Consider the following 20,447-nt stretch of genomic DNA (forward strand, 5'->3'; position numbering starts at 1 on the left):
CACTCCGTGTCAGTAGAACTGGACTGATGTCCAGGAGACAATCAGACACACAAGGTCATTGCTGAAGAAGCTGGCTATTCACAGAGTTCTGTATCCAAAGCGTATTAATAGACATTTGTGTGGAAGGCAGACGTGTCCCAGGAAAGCTAAGGCAGCAACAGGGAGAACCACAGCCTGGAGAGGACTGTCATGTGAAATCCATGCAGAAAAGTGTGACTTAAGGACAGTGATGGAATTCTCTGTTTTGCAACAAAAGTAAAAAAGAAAAAAATTATTTTCATTATTCTGACTAAATGGAGAAATGCTACAGTTTTACAAAGACGATGCTATAAATGATACCAGTATTTAAGTATTTTCAAAGAAAGGATCTCAGCAAAAAATTCATCTTAAAAAATATAGGCAGTAAAATGTGGAAAGGTTCACACTTAAAATAAGTGATATTAATTCATACAAATACACCCACGACCTTACAAAATGTTGCAAAAAACCACTTTATTTTCCAACTAAGCTGATTCAGGCTGCCTTTGAGAGAGACGCGCGTCACATGAGAGAGCAGGTGGTGTGTGGTGACGTGGTCCAGCGCAGCCACTTCAGCTTTTCTTCACTGTAAGGCGGGTAGCGCAGGCCGTTGAGCCGCTCCAGAGCCCAGCCGCGCAGCATGCAGGCGCGCCGGTGGCTGAACGTCTCAAAGCCCCAGCGGCCGTGGTAGGAACCCCAGCCGCTGGCCCCTGGATGGGCAGGGAGAGAAACACGGTTAGATATGCATAAGTTATTAAAGTTGTAGTACAAAACTTTTATAAAAATATGTTGTTTTTTTCACGTTTGTTAAAACTGTCACCACGTCCTGACAACATAACATGAGGAAGAACTTAGAACCAAACTTCCAACCGACCACAACATGGCTGCCCAGTTGACCCCGGGCCCCAGCTGACCCCGGGCCCCAGCTGACCCCGGGGGTCAGCAACCTGCACCATCTAAAACACAACACTATATCCGCTCCTACTAAAATACCTTCAAAAAGCGTGACTCATTGACCTTTAAAAAAAACTTCCACTATCCCATTGTTCAAAATGTCTTCTGGAAAAAGCTGTAACATATAAAATATATCATTATTTTAGTACTTGTACCAAATGCTGGTTAAAATAGTAACATTTTCTTTCTTATTTTGAAGTTTTAGAACAAAGGAACATGTTTGTTCTTGAATGGATTTTTCTACATTTATAAGAAAGATGGCTCATAGTTTGTGACCTGAAAAGAAAATATAGAGTAAGTATGTACACTTACCTACACCCCCAAAGGGCAGCCCAGGCAGGGCCATGTGAACGATGCCGTCGTTGGAGCAGAAGCCTCCACTGCTGGTCTTCTCCATCGTCGTCTTCACCACCTTAGAGAGCAACAACATGGTGATCCTCACAGCTCCAGGATTCCAGCTTTCAGCAAGCAGCCAGCAGAGTTCTGGTCCTTACAGAGGATTCATCAGAGAACACGTAGAGCGCCAGCGGCTTCTCCTTACGATTCACCAACTCAAAGCTCTTCTCCAGCTCCTCCACAGTCAGGATGGGCAGGATGGGGCCGAAGATCTCCTCCGCCATCAGGGCATCGTCTTCCTCTACATCCACCAGGACCGTGGGCGCTGGAAGACACACGCATGGAAAACTTCACAATACATGAAATATCTTTGAGTATTAACTATGAATTTAGGCAGACCTGAAAAAAAATGTTCTCTTACCAAAGTTACTCAATTTTACTACAAAACCACATCTCAATAACTCAGAACACATTCAAATAAACTGGAATGTAATTTTTAACAATTATTTATAACTAGCCATTTTAAATAATAAATTAGTCCATTACGTTTATTACACACAGAGTGATATATTTACTGTTTATTTAAGCCTTAATGATAATGTTTATAATCATGACCTGAAGCTGATAAAAATTCAGAATTGAGGTTTTCCAAAAATGTAATATTACGTCAAAACAATCAAACAGAATTCTGATAAATAATCAGAATCTGTGGCCAATAGGAGATGAGACACCAGAACCAATGATGCAGATGAGCTGAAGGTCAGCCTGGCTTCCTGACCTCCTCCATGCTACGCCGCACTAACGCAGGAATCCATGTGCTGTTCAGTGTAACATAGGGGAGCGCCCATAAATTAGCCCTGATTTACTTCATTTTGCTGATTGATCGATATTTACATGTCAAGCCAGTCTTGTCTACATTGTCTAAAAATCAACGACTGTTGACTTCCTTGCTTTATTTAGCAACATTTCAGAAAATAAAAACAGTATCGGCCAAAATCGGGATCCACAGGTCAGGCTTTTTAACGATCGATGATCAGCTAGAAAACTGAACCTACATAATAGTATATTATTCTTAGTATAATATACTAAATTCCTAGGAAACTGACATGTATAACTTGGTGTGTGATAAATATACACAGTATATGAGTTGAACCTTTTGCATTCAATTACTGAGACAAATAAACTTTTCTATGATTTTCTAATTTATTGACTTGCAGCTTTACATGACAACAGCATTTATATGGCAACATTTAAAATGTTTAATTAGAAGGAGGATTTAGTGTTTTCTTCTTCACCATAAATTGATTTTAACACGTCCAGCTTATTACCAACTTTCAAAAAGGATCTTTTAATGACTAGTTTGAACACGTCGCTCCTGCCACAGTAAACATGGCTGAGTCAGAGTGAGCTTTACAGAAAAGAATCTCAGATGCTATGTATGATTAAATGTTTGGAAATGACGTGTCAGCAGCGGCTCCTGATTGGTCAGATGCATAACATTGTTCTCCAAGGACCAGTTAAAGGCCCACCTATGTATTTATCGTCCTCGTCGCTCTGTCCCCCGATAACAACCTTGCCCTTGGTTTTCTCCAGCAGCTTCATGAGGCGAGTGAAGTGGCGAGCAGACACGATGCGGGACAGGTCCGGACTCTTCTGCGGCTCCTTCCCGTAGAACTCCTCCAGCACAGTGGACAGGGCGGGCACCAGGGCGTCCCGGGTGGCCTTGGTGCAGAGCACGTAGTCTGGAGCCACACAGCTCTGGCCCGCGTTGAAGTACTTGGCCCACACCAGTCGGTGGGCCGCAGCTTGGATGTTTATCCGGCCATATATGAGGCAGGGACACTTACCGCCCAGCTCCAACGTTACGGGCGTCAGGTGAAGGGAGGCGGCCTGGACCACACTGCGAGCCACCGCTTGGGAACCTGGAGGGAGGAGCTTCAGTGTCAGAGGTCACAGAGGAAGGAGCTGCAACATTTTCATGTGAAATGGTAAAAGGACTGAACTTAGACACTCATCATGGACATCAATGTCATATTTTGCAAGAATGCCTATGAGGTGTCCTTTTTGCAGGCTAGGAGGATCATTTAAAGGGGCAGAGAATATTAACTCATAGCATAAGCTGCTGTTATCTTCAATTGCAATAAAAATGATCAAAATAGGATTTAAAAAATGTGACTTTGTAATTTAATGCCTTGAAATTGGGCCTCTATCTGTTTAAAAACTCCTGCTCTGTATGAAACTCTGCCTTCAGGAAGTCGTCACAACATGGCTCCTCTAATAACCCTTTAACAACATTTTCCCAGGGTTGCTCTAAGAAGTAGCTTTTATAATGAACTCAGCAGATAAACAGTTCCACCAGGTGTCCAATTGCAGCCACTAGTCTGAAGGAGCTGAGTGGGGGAGTCAAGAGGAAGGGCTGCTCTGTGAGGTGGAAGCTCAAAAGTTTGGAAACTCTGACGAGGAGCTGCATCTCAAAGTTGGGGCTCGGCTCACTCAGGTGTTTTAACATCTGAATGTGAGGAGTGCTCACATATTCTTATGGCTTCACATGTCAGATGACACATCTTTCCAACCAATCAGCAACCATCAGACGTACACCTCTGTACACCTCTAAACACCGTGCAACCTGGTGCTGCATGCTTTTGGTTCAGAGCAGCAGATGTGGAGTTCCACAGGACTTCTACCTGTGTAGAAGATGTGGTCAAATCGGTTCTGCAGCAGAGCCTTGGTCTCCTCTGCTCCCCCACGAACAACCGCATAGCAGTCCTGAGGAAGCAGCAGCACAGTGAGGGCAGAGAACGAGCTGACACGGAGATGACATGAAGCTGACACGGAGCTGACATGAAGCTGACACGGAGCTGACACGGAGATGACATGAAGCTGACATGAAGCTGACATGAAGCTGACACGGAGCTGACATGAAGCTGACACGGAGCTGACACGGAGATGACACGAAGCTGACACGGAGCTGACATGAAGCTGACACGGAGCTGACATGAAGCTGACACGGAGCTGACATGAAGCTGACATGAAGCTGACACGGAGATGACACGGAGATGACACGGAGCTGACACGGAGATGACACGGAGATGACACGGAGCTGACACGGAGATGACATGAAGCTGACACGGAGCTGACACGGAGCTGACATGAAGCTGACATGAAGCTGACACGGAGCTGACATGAAGCTGACACGGAGCTGACACGGAGCTGACATGAAGCTGACATGAAGCTGACACGGAGATGACATGAAGCTGACACGGAGATGACACGGAGCTGACACGGAGCTGACATGAAGCTGACACGGAGATGACATGAAGCTGACATGAAGCTGACATGAAGCTGACATGAAGCTGACATGAAGCTGACACGGAGATGACACGGAGATGACACGGAGCTGACACGGAGCTGACACGGAGATGACATGAAGCTGACATGAAGCTGACACGGAGCTGACACGAAGCTGACATGAAGCTGACATGAAGCTGACACGGAGCTGACACGGAGATGACACGGAGATGACACGGAGATGACACGGAGCTGACACGGAGCTGACACGGAGATGACATGAAGCTGACATGAAGCTGACATGAAGCTGACATGGAGCTGACACGGAGCTGACATGGAGATGACACGGAGATGACACGGAGCTGACACGGAGCTGACACGGAGATGACACGAAGCTGACAGGGAGATGACACGGAGCTGACATGAAGCTGACACAGAGCTGACACGGAGCTGACACGGAGCTGACACGGAGATGACACGGAGATGACACGGAGCTGACACGGAGATGACATGAAGCTGACACGGAGATGACACGGAGCTGACACGGAGATGACACGGAGATGACATGAAGCTGACATGGAGCTGACACGGAGCTGACACGGAGATGACATGAAGCTGACATGGAGATGACACGGAGCTGACACGGAGATGACACGGAGATGACTCGGAGATGACACGGAGATGACACGGAGCTGACACGGAGATGACATGAAGCTGACATGGAGATGACACGGAGCTGACACGGAGATGACATGAAGCTGACATGAAGCTGACACGGAGCTGACACGGAGATGACACGGAGATGACTCGGAGATGACACGGAGATGACACGAAGCTGACACGGAGCTGACACGGAGATGACACGAAGCTGACATGAAGCTGACATGAAGCTGACACGGAGATGACACGGAGATGACACGAAGCTGACACGGAGCTGACATGAAGCTGACACGGAGCTGACACGGAGCTGACATGAAGCTGACATGAAGCTGACACGGAGATGACACGAAGCTGACATGGAGATGACACGGAGATGACATGAAGCTGACATGAAGCTGACATGAAGCTGACACGGAGATGACACGGAGCTGACATGAAGCTGACACGGAGATGACACGAAGCTGACATGGAGATGACACGGAGATGACATGAAGCTAACATGGAGATGACACAGAGATGACACGGAGATGACATGAAGCTGACATGGAGCAGCCATAGAACAAAACTGGACCAGCATCAAACATGAAATGAGTTTAGAACAGCTCACCTGAGACAGGTATTTCGGAACGAGCTCAGCCACCAGGCAGTCTGTGGCTGAGCTGACCTCTGAAGGTTTGATAACTGCACAGTTTCCTGTCAGGGACATTAACAGTTACTTCACACAGCTCAAAACACGTGACAAACAGCATCGATACAGAGATAGAAGCTGCAGGAAGAGCCTTTCACCTTGGAACCGTCTCAAGGATTCAGACACCTTGTTGACATTTAATAAAAACGTCAGCAAGTTATAATAAAACAAAGTCTGCAGACCTGCAGCAATGGCTCCAACTAGTGGTAAAACGAGGAGTTGCAGGGGGTAGTTCCAGGGTCCGATGATGAGCACAACTCCCAACGGTTCCCTCCGCACAAAACAGTCATCTAGTTTTGTAGCCTGTGAAAAGAGCAGAAAAGCATCAATTCAACTACAAGCCACGACAATGATTTCAAAATGATTGAAATTTCTAAAAGCAGATGATAACATATAGAATTGGAATTCTTAAAAAAAAGATAAAGCTGCATTTTTGCTCTAATATTTTCAGTTATCTGATGTTTCGCTATTGTGGTTGCCTGAATGACGAGCCGACATCACTCCACAGAACTTTTAATGTCTAGTAACATTCCCACCAAAGGATGGTGTGGTCACTAAGGAATCCAGAACATCCAAATATCTACAGGCCTCACACTTCTTTATCAAGGTCAGATTTTATGATTCAATAATGAGAAAGGGAACTACAAAAATGGCATCCCAGGAGAACTACAAGGCTTTGAAGATCTTCATAATCCCCATGACTGTTGGGGAAAGTATTCTGTGGACTGAAGAGACAAACATGAACATTTTTAGAAGGCATGTCTCCATTTTACATCTGGTGTAAAACTAACCCTGTACTACCGGGTAAATGATGAAGTATGAGTGGATTGCTGTAATGGTGTGTTCACACCAAATTCATTATGCGCGTCAAAAACTGGTCTGGCGCTTCAATTTTGATGCGTGTGCAATTTTGGTGCATTCACACCAAGCGCATTTTGATTATTGGGCATGTCCGGTTTACATTCAAAGTCAATGTGAAGCAACGCTCCTGTTGGATCCACTCGGCGCGTCAAACGCTCCAAATGGTTCGAATTGCGCCTCCACACAGACTTTGAATGTAAACCAGACGTGCCTGATGCTCAAAATACATTTGGTGTGAATGCACCATAAGGTCCCACCAACTCCTCAACTTGAAAAAATTTTAGTCCAGCATTTGACAAAAGCACTCAAAGCCTTTGTGTTACTGTTTTGTTTTTAGCTCTTTTCACAAGCCAAGATTATTATGGTTGCAAACTGATAAGGTGACATGCAAGGATTTTTCTCAGAAGAGGAAATTGTGGTTCCATTAATCATAGCAGATTGTTCAAGTAGCAAAGAAGTCCATGTGTTGACTGTTGGTATGGTGTCACCCCCTTCATCCCAAGAGGTCCCAAATATGGAGGCAATTGTAATGATTTCATGAAACTCTGACACAAAAAGCCATCCAACATGGCTGATTAAAACCATCTTCCAGCATTTTCATGCCAAAGGATCCCTGGCAGTTATCAGAAATGCTTCATAGCAGATGTTGCTGCCTATGCTGGCACAGCCAGGTATTAAGTTACCGTAGTAATTAGTTTTTCTTCATGAATAAAAGAGTTTTAAAAACTGTTTATGCTTGCCTTACATTAAAGAGTTGCATCTAGGAAACAAATACTTTCTCCCAGTGCTCTTTCTGCTGAAAGCAGCAGCAGCAGCAAACGCAGCGTTCAGGTGAACTTACCAGGTTTTTGGACACATACTCCGGCTGAATCCAGGTTGCCACGTTCGAGATGGCATAATGGAGATCATTGGTCACCATTTCCACTTCGGAGAGGATGCTCTCAAATTTTGGCTAAATGCAGAAGCAGCAGTGCAGACAGATGTTATCCCTCAGCAGATATGACACATACTGATCTGAATCGCACATGCAGCTTAAAAACAATTTACAACAAAGTTGTGTAAAAACTAAGTAGGAACTTCCTGCAGTTGGATTGTTGCTGCATGACTAAAACAAGAACTAAAAAAAAACTTTCCTTTTGTATCACAATCAGGACAAGACAAGTAAATCCCTCAGGCTTTGGTTGCGCAACTCTCGTGTGGTCATGTGGTGTCAGTCTGTGTAACACCGGTATCAGGTACCTTTGCTAAGTCTTGGTGTAGCGCTTTTACAATCTGCTCCTCGTTGTCTTTGACCAGGGCCAGCAGCTTGGTGAGCTGCGTTCGACGAAACTCCAGCGGCAAAGTGATGCCTGACCTGAAGGCCGTTCGTAAACGATCCAGAACCTGACTGTGGGACTCCATCCCTGCACCTGGAGCACATCATCCCATTCAGACTTTTAGAAAAGGGTTTGACATCAACACGAAACAGGTCTGGGAATTGGTTTTGGTGAAAACAAGCAGTTGTAAGTTGTTCTTTTTCTGAAGACAAAAAACATATTTCACAAGGTGTAATAAAACCTGACAAGCCTGTCTGAGTGATTCAGCAAAAGACAAGGATTAGAGAAATGCATTGAGTTTTACTGTTGACGCATACAAAAACTTTAAAAATAAAGAAACAATGTTGAGGAATGGCTGATAGGGAGTGTTAGTGTGAAAAGGCAGACTTTAGTTCAAACTGAGGTAAGGAAACTCAGCAGTAATGTACCTCATTTTGCAATGTCAGCAGAAGTTGGTATCACATTTGACTTCAGTAAAGGGATATTTCACTCTGTCTGGACTACCTTCACTGACAATTAATACAATCTGAAACACTTAGGTCATTTTTCCCCCCAAAGGAATGATGAAATGCTTCATCCCCAGTGAATGATTTGAACTTTGTTGGCCATTATTGTGATTTTTTTTTTAACTTGACTTAATCTTTAGAAAGGAGAAAAAGAAAAAAAGGTGGTGATTATTAACTATTCCATTTCTAAAAACCATGAACAGTCATTCACATCTCTACCAATCTTACCCATCCATGTCATGGTGCACTGACCTGATGGTTGTGTTCAAGGTTCCAGAAAAGTTTAGGAAATTATTGATAAATAAATTAGCCCAGGAAGCAATTTCACATGAAACATTTTAGAATCGAGCAAAGAATTCAATTAGTGATTTTTTTTGTTTCTATTTTTGGCCTATGTCATCTATCAGCAAAAAATTACTTTGGCCATTATTTTATGAAGGTGGCAGCAAGTAGTGTATCATCTTCAGTTTTTAATGTAGAAAGACAATAATAGAATAAAACATGAACAGAAGCCTGACTGGAACCATTCAGGGACATAAAGGGGACACTCTTGATTACACTCCATCAACCTGGACTCACACAGAAAGTTTTCCCCAAGTCAATCTTCTTAATCAATTAGGAATATGGCACTCGGTATTGAGATGTCAAGCTGAATCCCATTTGAGGTTGTTGTGAAACTAAAACAAAAAGAAAAACATTAAAAATAAAAAAAATAATAATAAAAACATCCTTTAGTGCTTTTTCAAAAACCAGATCACATACCAAGCTTTTCTGATCACTGCAGAATAATCTGGTTTCTGTTTAACCCGGGTTTTTGACTTCTAAAGAGAATCGGGAGTCCAAGTTTGTTAAAAGAAGTGAACTAGTACAAGTGCTGCATCACCGAATCAGATACCAACTTCAGCATTAGCGAAAAGCTCTCCAATAACAGACATATATTGAAATATCTGGAACCGCAGGTCAGGTCACGTTCTCTAAACTATCTTAGACTGCTTTAGCACGACATTAACATCTACAGAAAATTATACAAAATGAGGGTTGGGGAAACAATCCTCTGAGCTTACGTGCATAAATCACAGAAACATGACAGCAAACACCGCGCCTGATTGATGAACAGCTTTACCGGTTAGTTTACGATGAGTAATAGGTTGGTCAACTTAAAACACTGTCAAAGCTACTCATAGTTCCAAAATCACTACAAATGTTCGAGCAGAAATATGAAAACCCTCCGGCTTCTACAAGTGAGCAGATAATTCCCAAAGAACATGAGAAACTTCGTTTATTTCCTCCATTTCTTATATGATGCACAACCAGTTCGTCTATTCTGCTATGTATACTTCCGCGGTGACTGGACAACCTTGTGTAAACAGCTCAAAATCAACTGAGAAAAGAGATAAAGCTGCGATTAATCTACCTGCCGATGTGCTGGTTTCTCCAACTATCAGAGCCGACAGCAGCCGTCGTGACGAGCCAGTGCTTCAGGTGAGGATTTCTGGTTTCCGGGTGGTGCGTCCTCTACCGGTCTCGGTCCTGTTCCATTTGGGAGGTGGGGCGGGGCCTAGTTTTTGTTCTAGCTGGAAAAACGAGCCGGAAAACTAGTCAGGCAAGACAGCGCGTGCACTCTCACCCCAGCGCTGTATCCTGCCGCAGCTGACATTTTATTCAGAAACTTCTGGGAAAGAGAAATACTAATACCTTTTGCTTACCTACACGAAATATAACAAAAAAAGAATCACATTTTACGCTGCAACATTTTATCAAACCTGGAGCTCAACAAAACCTCAACATACCAAACACGGTCTTTTTTTTCTTTGTTACAAAACTAACAAACGAAACAAAAACAATCTGAAATCCTGGAACTTGCGAGTGGATCCATTTTTTATTTTATTTTTTAAACAATTTAATCAGAAATATATAATACTTGCGTCTTTCTCGTGTCTCCAGTGAATGGGCTTATTGAAATAAAAAGCCACCACAAACATTTTTATGCAGCTCATAAAATAATCACCGCTGCAACTAATCAGTATTGATACAAAACTTTATTTTCACAATATCAAAATTGACAGAGCTAGAGCAATCCAGAGATTAAAATGAATTAAGAGGGGAAAAATAAAGAATATTGTGACTTTTCTTAAGTTAGTTACACATCTGGCGTTCGCTTGTATTGGTGCTGAGCAGCAGCACTTAGAATGTTAAATATCAACGCACAACAGATGACAGACAAAAACAGAAGAAAAATAAATGGAAGAGGGGCGTTTTGTATTTTCTTCCATCAGCAACAGTTATACAAAATCAGACGATAAACCCACTGAGGACTTCCTTAACTGATAAAATGTGTAAAATCTTCTACAGCTGTATATCTCTGAAAAAAAATAATTGCTCCATCCAAAAAAAATTCTAAAACTAAATGACAATATTAGTCATAAAAAATGAAAAGAACACTAGAAAAGAGTTGAGCTGAAAAGAAGGTTGTATCTACACAGAGTGAGGAGGGACACAGACGGAAGAAGTAGACTGAAGGCTTTAAGAGCAACCCCCACAAATAGCTGAGAAGAAGCGACAACAGTCATTGGCCCAGTATCTGTCACCCCCTTCCACCTTTCTCTGCGACTCATCCGTCAGGCTCAGGCAGTCGGGCAAAGATTCAGCTCTTCAGACTGCAGCCGTGCGAGAGCTCTGGAGGATCGGGCGGGTTTTCTGTCTGCTTAGAGTTCAGGCTGAGAGAATGGTCCGGCAGCAGGATGGAGGGTGTTTGGTGTTCAATGGTACCAGAATTTGACACGTGATGGCTGGCGGTTCAGAGACTTTACAGAAAATAGTCAGCTACTGGCTTCTTGGAAGGGATGCCTCTGGTCTCCTGCGGTGCCGCTTCGAATATAATGAACTCTCGCTGTAAGTGCTCGTCGAGCTCCAAGATGGCTGCCACGTTTCCACACCTGGTAGTCAGGAGAGGCAAGAGAATTGGTTTGGTCAAACCAATACGAGCTTAGGTTGAAAAATTACCTTTGATTAGCATCATAGATCACACTGGATGTTGCGAGCATTGATACTCCCTCCAAACACTTCACCTGTAACTAAAACTGAACTCCAGACATGTGTGACCCTGCTGAAGACGTGCTAACTACTGAAGACATGCTAACTACTGAAGACGGGCTAACTGCTGAAGACATGCTAACTACTGAAGACGGGCTAACTGCTGAAGACACACTAACTACTGCGCATCAGAAAAGTTGTAGTTACAGCAACGAGAGATTCTGCAGGAATGGCTTTCCATACATCACACATTCCAGATATCAGACTAGCTTATGACGCGCTCACTTTGTTTTGGTCTGGCTGTGGCGTCGCGTTGATTCTCAGCTCAGATCCTTGGTGGTAACAGATGGAATAAACTTTGTGGTTAGCTCTATCTTCTCTGGGTTTGGGGGAACTTTTAGCATGGCTAGCCTTCAACTTGTGGTTTGTTATGACAGAAATCATCAAACGGTTTTACTTTCACCTCAAAATCAAAACATCAACTTTATTCCTTTTAACTTTGTGCTTCCTGCATAGATCTTATTAAGGTGATTTTCTTTTCACACATGACCTGAAAGTGAATTTTAAGACAAGCCATGTTTTCACATTTGTTAATTGGGTTAGAATTGTCTATGTCTGCATCCAAAGGAATAAGAAAAAAAAAAGGTATTTTTCTCTCCTACCTCTAAGCAAAATGCTGGCGAGAGATAAATATATTTAAATATGGCTGGTTGGATCGACATGACACTGTGTGTTAAGCTCACATTTATGTTAGTGACCAAGCCTAGTGCACGGGACAATGATATTGGAAAAGAAAATTATTGGTTAATCTCAATCCATATTGTCCTTGAAATTATTTTAAAAAATAATTTCATTTTTTTAAGTTCATGCAGCCCCAGATAAAACTTGTACGAAGTGTAGGAATATGTAGGACAGTTGCAAGCCTGTGGCAATCAGCAATGATTTAATTAATCACGCGATAAATTAAAAGAAGCTCAATACATTCAGCAATTGCTGATTAATATATTTTTTGAGAAAATTTTGCTCAGACACTTCATAATCCATTTTATTTATGGTTTTGGTTGTTGGTGGGTTTTAATATTTTTATTATTTTTGGTTGTTGTGTTTTATTGTATTATTAAAATGTCTTCCAGTGTGGACTGTTCTATACAAAATTCAAGTTTATTACTCTTTCAGAAGGCAAACCTGCATTATTATGCCATAATAATTATATTAACTGAAAATGGTCTCAAAATGACAATATTATCATTTATTGGAATAATTTCTGGGACAATTTATCGTCCAGTAAAACGTGTTACTGTGACAGACCTAGACAGATGTTCAGTGAGTTTTATATCGGTCTGAGTTTGCCTCTGCATTTATAAATAGTGACCAAAAACACATTTTAAACACTGCAAAATATCAATTGTCTGTTGACTGTCCAGTCAACACTGAGCTGGACCCAACTGAAGCCCACCTGTAGCAGTAGTTGGGTGCTGACCACACAGTGAGGACTGTCTCATTGAAGTGCCACTTGTAGCCCTCCATGACCAGCTGGTGGGCCCGGCAGATCATGTGAATGTCATTGGCGGCGTTAAACTGAGCCACCACGTCACTCCCAAACAGGTAGCCGGCTCCTCTGGGACTCACCCCCCAACCTGTGGTGTCTGAGAGCAACAAACAAGAAGCCAAAACATCAGCAGGAAAACTCCCTCCTTCCCTCTTGGAAGCGCTGACTGGCTGGAATGTAAGAAATTAGAGGCAGGTTGAAGAAACCTGCAGATAGATACCTTCAGGGTCTGACCACAGTAGGTCACACATGGGCCCATCATGAGGCACTTCCTGTTTCCTATCAATGGTCCTGATCTGGTCCAGTGTCTGGATGGAGGGAGACAGGCCACCATGCACGCAGAAGATCTACGACACACACCAAGACACATTAAAGTGGTGCTGTAACAGCGACCAGCCAGGTGACAAGTGAACGCATCTCACCTTTCCATCAATGATAGCAGAAAGCGACAAGTAATCAAATATCTCTGTGCAATATCTCCACACGGTGACGGAGCCATATTTGCGGAGGCACTCGTCGTAGAACCCATAGACCTGGGTGATTTGCCGGGACTCGTGGTTTCCTCGGATTAAGGTTATCCTATCAGGATAACGAACCTGATATGAGAAAAAGAGAAGGTTGGAAGATGAAATGGAAGCACAGAAATACAAACCGAGGAATATGTGATCGCTTCATATTCACCTTAAGAGCTAGCAGCAGAAGAAAAGTCTCCACGCTGTAGAAGCCACGGTCCACAAAGTCCCCCATGAACAGGTAGTTTGTTTCTGGAACGTCACCGCCAACCTGTTGGACATTAATAACAGGACAGCACTGTCAGTACAGATTACCTTCAGTTCATAAGAGACAGCATGTCCAAAAACAGTTCAACATTATCTAGGCTCAGAATGTTGCTCCTACTCTTTTCTTAATGAATGTGGAACCGAAATGGAAATAAAAAGGCAGTTAAAGCTCCATAACGCTGGTCAACAGCCAAAAAATATCGCCTGGAGTTTCTCCAATCATTTTAGGATCATTCTGATGAGCTGAATCCAAACGTCACATTGGTTTTGTTCAATCAGATCAACTTCCTGAACTAAGGAGCAACATGAGCATCAAAATGAACGACTTCTTCTAATGACCACTTCTAATGATCACTCATTGATCATTGAGTGATCATCACTCTGGACCAATGAGTGAAGAGCAGGAGAGATTCCATCAGGACAGAAAATAGATGGAGGATTTTACAGTGACGATGTGATGTTCAATCCTTATCAATGTTTATTATTCAATTTACACAAATCCAAGTTTGTAACATTTAATTAATACACTCTGTTAGAAAAACGTTTTTCTCCTAAAATCTTTTTTGGATGAAAAATATTAATAAAAATGAACTGAAAAATGTTTATTTTAGTCATAAATTTAGTCAGAGGATTGGATTTCTCTAAATCAAATCAGAATAAAAACCTGACCTGAATGAAAAAAATGGATTTCATTTTTTGATTCAGTGGTGCAAAATAGTTCTAATTCAATTGAAAAAACATACAACTTAAACATAAAGGTGACATTTTCTCTCTCAATAGAATTTGAAACTCTTACTCTGAATAACTCCTTCAGGTCATAGAACTGTCCGTGAATGTCTCCACACACCTGCAACCAGAGAAACATTTTAAAAACATGACAAACTATCAATCTAACGCATGCTGGATGTTCCTTACTGTGACAGGAGAGTCTACCCTCTGAACGTTGCTTTCTTCAACCAGAATCTCTCTGAAAAGGAAATTAGATTTTTATTATTTCAAAGAATAAAAAGCCATAGGGATGTTTGGACTTTATACAGAGAACAGCCAGCCTTCCCCACTGCAGGAGGAGCTCAGCTCCTACTCTGCATGTGCTGCTTAGACTGTAACGCCCAAATATTCACTCTGCATGTGTGCCTGGTATTAATCACAGTCCCATAAATTGAACCTTTATAGAAATTAATCAGTCACGACCTCACCACCTAATTCCTGTGGTGGAGGAGATCCTATTGCAGGCACAGAGCCAAGCACTGGATTTGTAACTTCCGCTTCTAAATGGATTTCATCACTTCTAACACTCATCTCTGACTGCTGAAGAGGCCAGTATAGTCAAAGTAACAACAGAATTGCTTCTTCAGGATTGTATCAAGAGGTAGACTAAACCTACAGAGGTTAAAATAGACAATAAATAAAAACTTCATTTGATTGGGCAAATAATCAAAGTAACAAAGAATATTTTTTTCTTGCAGATTACAGTTTATGTGAAGAAAGAAATTAAACACAAAAGCAGACAACAGACTGGAGACTCTATGCAAAAACCAACAGATTAACATGAACTGTCTTATAAGACTATTATTTCATAATAAACAACTAATGTTGGGACAGTGAAAGAGCTCAGAATGTTCAAATAGTGAACTATAAACATAAATAAAGTCACATTAAAATGGTCACACTGTTCCAGTTAAGGATCCACAAGCCAAGGCCAACCACTGGCAGAGCAGATTTAGGTTGGTTTGAACCTTTCACTGCTACATCAACCAACATACATAACTAGTGATGATGGCAAATATTAGAAAATTTTGACATAATATTGGAAAATATTGTGATATCAGATTTAATAGATGTGTATTTTATTCTGTCCTCTGTTTCTCAGCAGTGCTTCCATCACTCTATGACCTTTAACCTTTTGGGCAACATCGTTAGGGTCTAGCATGAATCTATCCATCAGACTAAATATTCCATCAGCATGTAAAATTCAAGTTCAGAACATTTCAAATATATTAGCCAACAATTATTGCTCTCCAAACAATCCTTTGCGATATGAATATAATTGATATTGATATTGTGATGTGATATACGAGGAAGACACCATCAACTTTGGTCAAAGGTCAGCTGACATTCTGTACAGCTAAAAATCTATTTATCCGTTTTATTCTCAAAGAACGAGATAATAATGACTTATTACACAATAAATTGGAAACAAATCTTAATTAAAACTGCTTTTACAAATGTCCACCAATCACAGAGGAAGAAACAAAGCAGTGCTGCATTTCATGACCATCTCAAAAGCTAACATCCTGATGTGCACTCAAATTATTTCTCCTAAAGGGAACACAGTATGGGCTCTCATATGCATAATATTTTCTGCACACAAAGAAATAATGTCACACAACTAGAAAGTACCTACAGTTACAGTTAGGGCCAGAAATATTTGGACAGTGACACAGGTTTTGTTATTTTAGCTGTTGACAAAAATATGTTCAGAAATACAATTTATATATAGTATAGGCTGAAAGTGCACACTCCCAGCTGCAATATGAGAGTTTCCACATCCAAATTGGAGAAAGGGTTTAGGAATCATAGCTCTGTAATGCAGAGCCTCCTCTTTTTCAAGGGACCAAAAGTAATTGGACAATGGACTCCAAAGGCTGCAAGTAACTCAAAAGGCCTTTCCCTCATTAACCTGTAATCAAGTAAGTAGTTAAAAGGTCTGGGGTTGTTTCCAGGTGTGTGGTTTTGCATTTGGAAGCTGTTGCTGTGACCAGACAACATGCGGTCAAAGGAGCTCTCAATTGAGGTGAAGCAGAACATCCTGAGGCTGAAAAAAAGGAAAAAATCCATCAGAGAGATAGCAGACATGCTTGGAGTAGCAAAATCAACAGTCGGGTACATTCTGAGAAAAAAGGAATTGACTGGTGAGCTTGGGAACTCAAAAAGGCCTGGGCGTCCACGGAAGACAACAGTGGTGGATGATCGCCGCATACTTTCTTTGGTGAAGAAGAACCCGTTCACAACATCAACTGAGGTCCAGAACACTCTCAGAGAAGTAGGTGTATCTGTCTCTAAGTCAACAGTAAAGAGAAGACTCCATGAAAGCAAATACAAAGGGTTCACATGTAGATGCAAACCATTCATCAATTCCAAAAATAGACAGGCCAGAGTTAAATTTGCCCAAAAACACCTCAAGAAGCCAGCCCAGTTCTGGAAAAGTATTCTATGGACAGATGAGACAAAGATCAACCTGTACCAGAATGATGGGAAGAAAAAAGTTTGGAGAAGAAAGGGAACGGCACATGATCCAAGGCACACCACATCCTCTGTAAAACATGGTGGAGGCAACGTGATGGCATGGGCATGCATGGCTTTCAATGGCACTGGGTCACTTGTGTTTATTGATGACATAACAGCAGACAAGAGTAGCCGGATGAATTCTGAAGTGTACCGGGATATACTGTCAGCCCAGATTCAGCCAAATGCTGCAAAGTTGATTGGACGGCGCTTCACAGTACAGATGGATAATGACCCCAAGCATACAGCCAAAGCTACCCAGGAGTTCATGAGAGCAAAAAGGTGGAATATTCTGCAATGGCCAAGTCAATCACCAGATCTTAACCCAATTGAGCATGCATTTCACTTGTTCAAATCCAGACTTCAGACGGAAAGACCCACTAACAAGCAAGACCTGAAGGCTGCGGCTGTAAAGGCCTGGCAAAGCATTAAGAAGGAGGAAACCCAGCGTTTGGTGATGTGCATGGGTTCCAGACTTAAGGCAGTGATTGCCTCCAAAGGATTCGCAACAAAATATTGAGAAAAAACTTTTTTGTTTGGGTTATGTTTATATGTCCAATTACTTTTGAGCTCCTAAAATGTGGAGTGTTTGTAAACAAATGTGTACAATTCCTACATTTTCTATCAGATATTTTTGTTCAACCCTTTAAATTAAACGTTACAATCTGCACTTGAATTCTGTTGTAGAGGTTTCATTTCAAATCCAATGCGGTGGCATGCAGAGCCCAACTCACAAATATTGTGTTACTGTCCAAATATTTCTGGCCCTAACTGTATATATTCAGAATCTCCATAACAAAAAGTTATTAGTATGCTTTATATGATCATGATGTTCACCTATAATACTCCCAATCAAAGCAACACAAAAAGACGACAAATAGATGCTGCATTTATGTTTCACAACATAGTTGCAAAACTACCTAGAACAGCGTGAAAAGGAACAAAGTTCATTGTTACAACAATATCTGGGTTACTGAGGCTGTTATATATTCAAGTGTAAAATTAGTTATTTCATCCTCACAATAACACTAGAAAAGGTATTAAAAAAGATTTAAATGTAGGAATTTCTATCCACAGGGTTAAACAAGATCCCAGTCTACAAATTGATACCTGTCTATTTAATAACTGCTTTTCCTGCAACTGTTAGAAACAGGACCTGAAAAAATAATAAATTAAAGCCTTAAAAGATAGACACTTTTGTAAATGTAGAGTAAACATATATGCAAATGCAAAGGCTGTACAATAAATGACAAGTTTAGTTTTATATATATATGAGGCCACTTTTAATGCAGCAACAAACACTTTAGAAGGTAAAGAGATGGAAAAGTTCTTCAGTCATCGAGACTATAAGTTGTCTCATTTCCAAAACAGCACATGCCAGCCAAAAGCAACTTTTTCTATCAAATCTGTTGGAAATGAAACTATAGAATTTGAATTTTTTCAGTAGCTGGACAGATTATTCATAACTAAAGTGAGTCTATTGCAAGTCGTACTGTTATCACAACACTCTCCAACATTTCTGCATGTTACACTTTTCATGAAACTTTTATATCCCTACTTACAAACAGAAACATGCAGTTATTTTAGAAGTGAAATGCCCAATGTACTCCTTTGCTGAGAGTTTTACAAAGCATTGAAGATTTACTATCATTTCTTGAGACGTTTTAAGGCGATTATGGCCGATCCAGTACCATGACTGTTTCAGATGAATTTGTTACATGTAGAACTGCTGCTGCACTCACCTGGCTTTGGCACATAGTGCTTTCACTTCATTTTCCTTGATTAGCTCACAGCGTCGGAGCTGCTCTATCTGTCGGTCCAGGTCACTGATATCCCCCATTGTCACACACATAGAGCTGTTCACACTATTCACGTTTCACACACTGGGATCCCTGTGTGCTCGGCTCCTCCAACCCCACAGCAACCGAGCCAATATCCAGCACGGGAAGAGGCCGGAGGTCCGCTTCAGTCACAGAGATCTGAGTAAAACCAAAAGCTGAGGGGGAAATAAAACAAGGCTATTTATTCAAATGGAAAATAAACAGCTTCCAACATTCAGAACTAACCAGCCTTGTATTTGTTGTGAGGCTACATATACGCGTAATCCAGTCTGCTGTCTAAAAAGTAAAACAATAGTAACTTCAAAAAGTTCTTAAACGCTTAAAAATGTGGCAGAAAAGTTGGCTTATTTCTTGAGGAATGTGAGGCCTATGGGCGCAGCTTAACCTATGCTAGCCGCTAGCATGTTAGCTTACATCACCACTAATGCGTCAGAGAACAACTGATTCTTAGAGAACTAAGCCAACCATTTTGTTCAGGAATTTGTCGTAATGGTTTGACAAATGTCTCACAGCGGACACCGAACATCGCCCTGTATTCGATGGCTGGTTGTTTTAATGAACTATGTCAATTTATGAAGAGGAGTGGCTGCATCGCCTGATTAACTTTACATTCGGCGAAAACGCTGGTTAGCTCTCCTCGGCTAACTTCACTAGCAAGACACTACCGCTAGCGCGCTTCATAACGGCGAGCGTATCCTGTCTGAATAGATAAGACTTCAAAAACGTAATTACCGTGTTTCTGAAAGCTTGAAAAACGGTCATCCACGTTCCTCTCCGTAGATGATTGATTCTTTCGCCTCTCGTTCACCGGCTCCACTCCCTCCCCCGGTATCGTCTTTGCCGGTTCGGTCCTGCTGCGCTCACCACCAACGTCAACTGGTGGTGAGCTCCTCCAACTTCCGGTGCGGGGGACGCGCGCTGCTCTAATTTTCAACCAGGTAATCGGTATCTGACTGGAAAAGCTTACAAAACAGGCTAAACGACATAGAAATAGAAATCTACAACCTGTGACTGGGTTATAAAGACTATTCTGTTTTCAAGGTTGTGGTCAAAAATCTTTTTTGTTCTTAAAGAAACTCGAGATATTTTTTGTTTGATTTGCCAGTGACTAATGAAAATAGAAATATATTTATTTTTCTTAGCCACTGGTTAAGAGACTAAGGGAACTTAGTCAACTTAGAAAAACGGATTCTAAATTGTTAGAATCAGTTTTTATTTCAATGCCAAACTGAAAATCGGCATACGCTATATCTACAGTGTATGTAAATCTTTCAGTGTATTTTCAACTTTCCTGTATGAAAATATTTCATACAGAAAATATTTAATAATAATA

General features: G+C 41.6%; 2 protein-coding genes across 3 annotated transcripts; both read right to left on the reverse strand.

Annotated features, from left to right (window-relative positions):
* Positions 1 to 472: 472 nt before the first annotated feature.
* On the reverse strand, positions 473 to 10,182 carry aldh3b1 (aldehyde dehydrogenase 3 family, member B1). 2 transcript variants are annotated; one of them, XM_055036052.1, is made up of 11 exons: positions 10,042 to 10,182; positions 9,207 to 9,304; positions 8,045 to 8,214; positions 7,647 to 7,757; positions 6,127 to 6,247; positions 5,864 to 5,949; positions 3,993 to 4,074; positions 2,838 to 3,230; positions 1,467 to 1,633; positions 1,285 to 1,384; positions 473 to 728 (listed from the first exon to the last, which is right to left on the reverse strand). In XM_055036052.1, exons 3-11 carry the CDS (start codon positions 8,204 to 8,206, stop codon positions 541 to 543), a joined length of 1,410 nt encoding a protein of 469 aa, XP_054892027.1. In that variant the 5' UTR covers positions 8,207 to 8,214; positions 9,207 to 9,304; positions 10,042 to 10,182; the 3' UTR covers positions 473 to 540. The 2 variants fall into 2 exon arrangements, with proteins under 2 accessions (XP_054892027.1, XP_054892026.1); XM_055036051.1 differs by lacking the exon at positions 9,207 to 9,304.
* A 465-nt stretch (positions 10,183 to 10,647) lies between these two features.
* LOC129363697 (serine/threonine-protein phosphatase 4 catalytic subunit B) lies at positions 10,648 to 19,997 on the reverse strand. Its single transcript, XM_055035942.1, has 9 exons — positions 19,847 to 19,997; positions 19,016 to 19,269; positions 14,904 to 14,955; positions 14,785 to 14,835; positions 13,891 to 13,992; positions 13,632 to 13,805; positions 13,430 to 13,556; positions 13,117 to 13,306; positions 10,648 to 11,563 (listed from the first exon to the last, which is right to left on the reverse strand). Exons 2-9 carry the CDS (start codon positions 19,123 to 19,125, stop codon positions 11,434 to 11,436), a joined length of 936 nt encoding a protein of 311 aa, XP_054891917.1. The 5' UTR covers positions 19,126 to 19,269; positions 19,847 to 19,997; the 3' UTR covers positions 10,648 to 11,433.
* Between the last annotated feature and the right edge of the window lie 450 nt (positions 19,998 to 20,447).

The sequence above is a fragment of the Poeciliopsis prolifica genome, unplaced genomic scaffold (genome assembly GCF_027474105.1).
Source record: "Poeciliopsis prolifica strain line A6 unplaced genomic scaffold, Auburn_PproV2 SCAFFOLD010, whole genome shotgun sequence".
In the NCBI taxonomy this organism is placed as follows: Eukaryota; Metazoa; Chordata; class Actinopteri; order Cyprinodontiformes; family Poeciliidae; genus Poeciliopsis; species Poeciliopsis prolifica.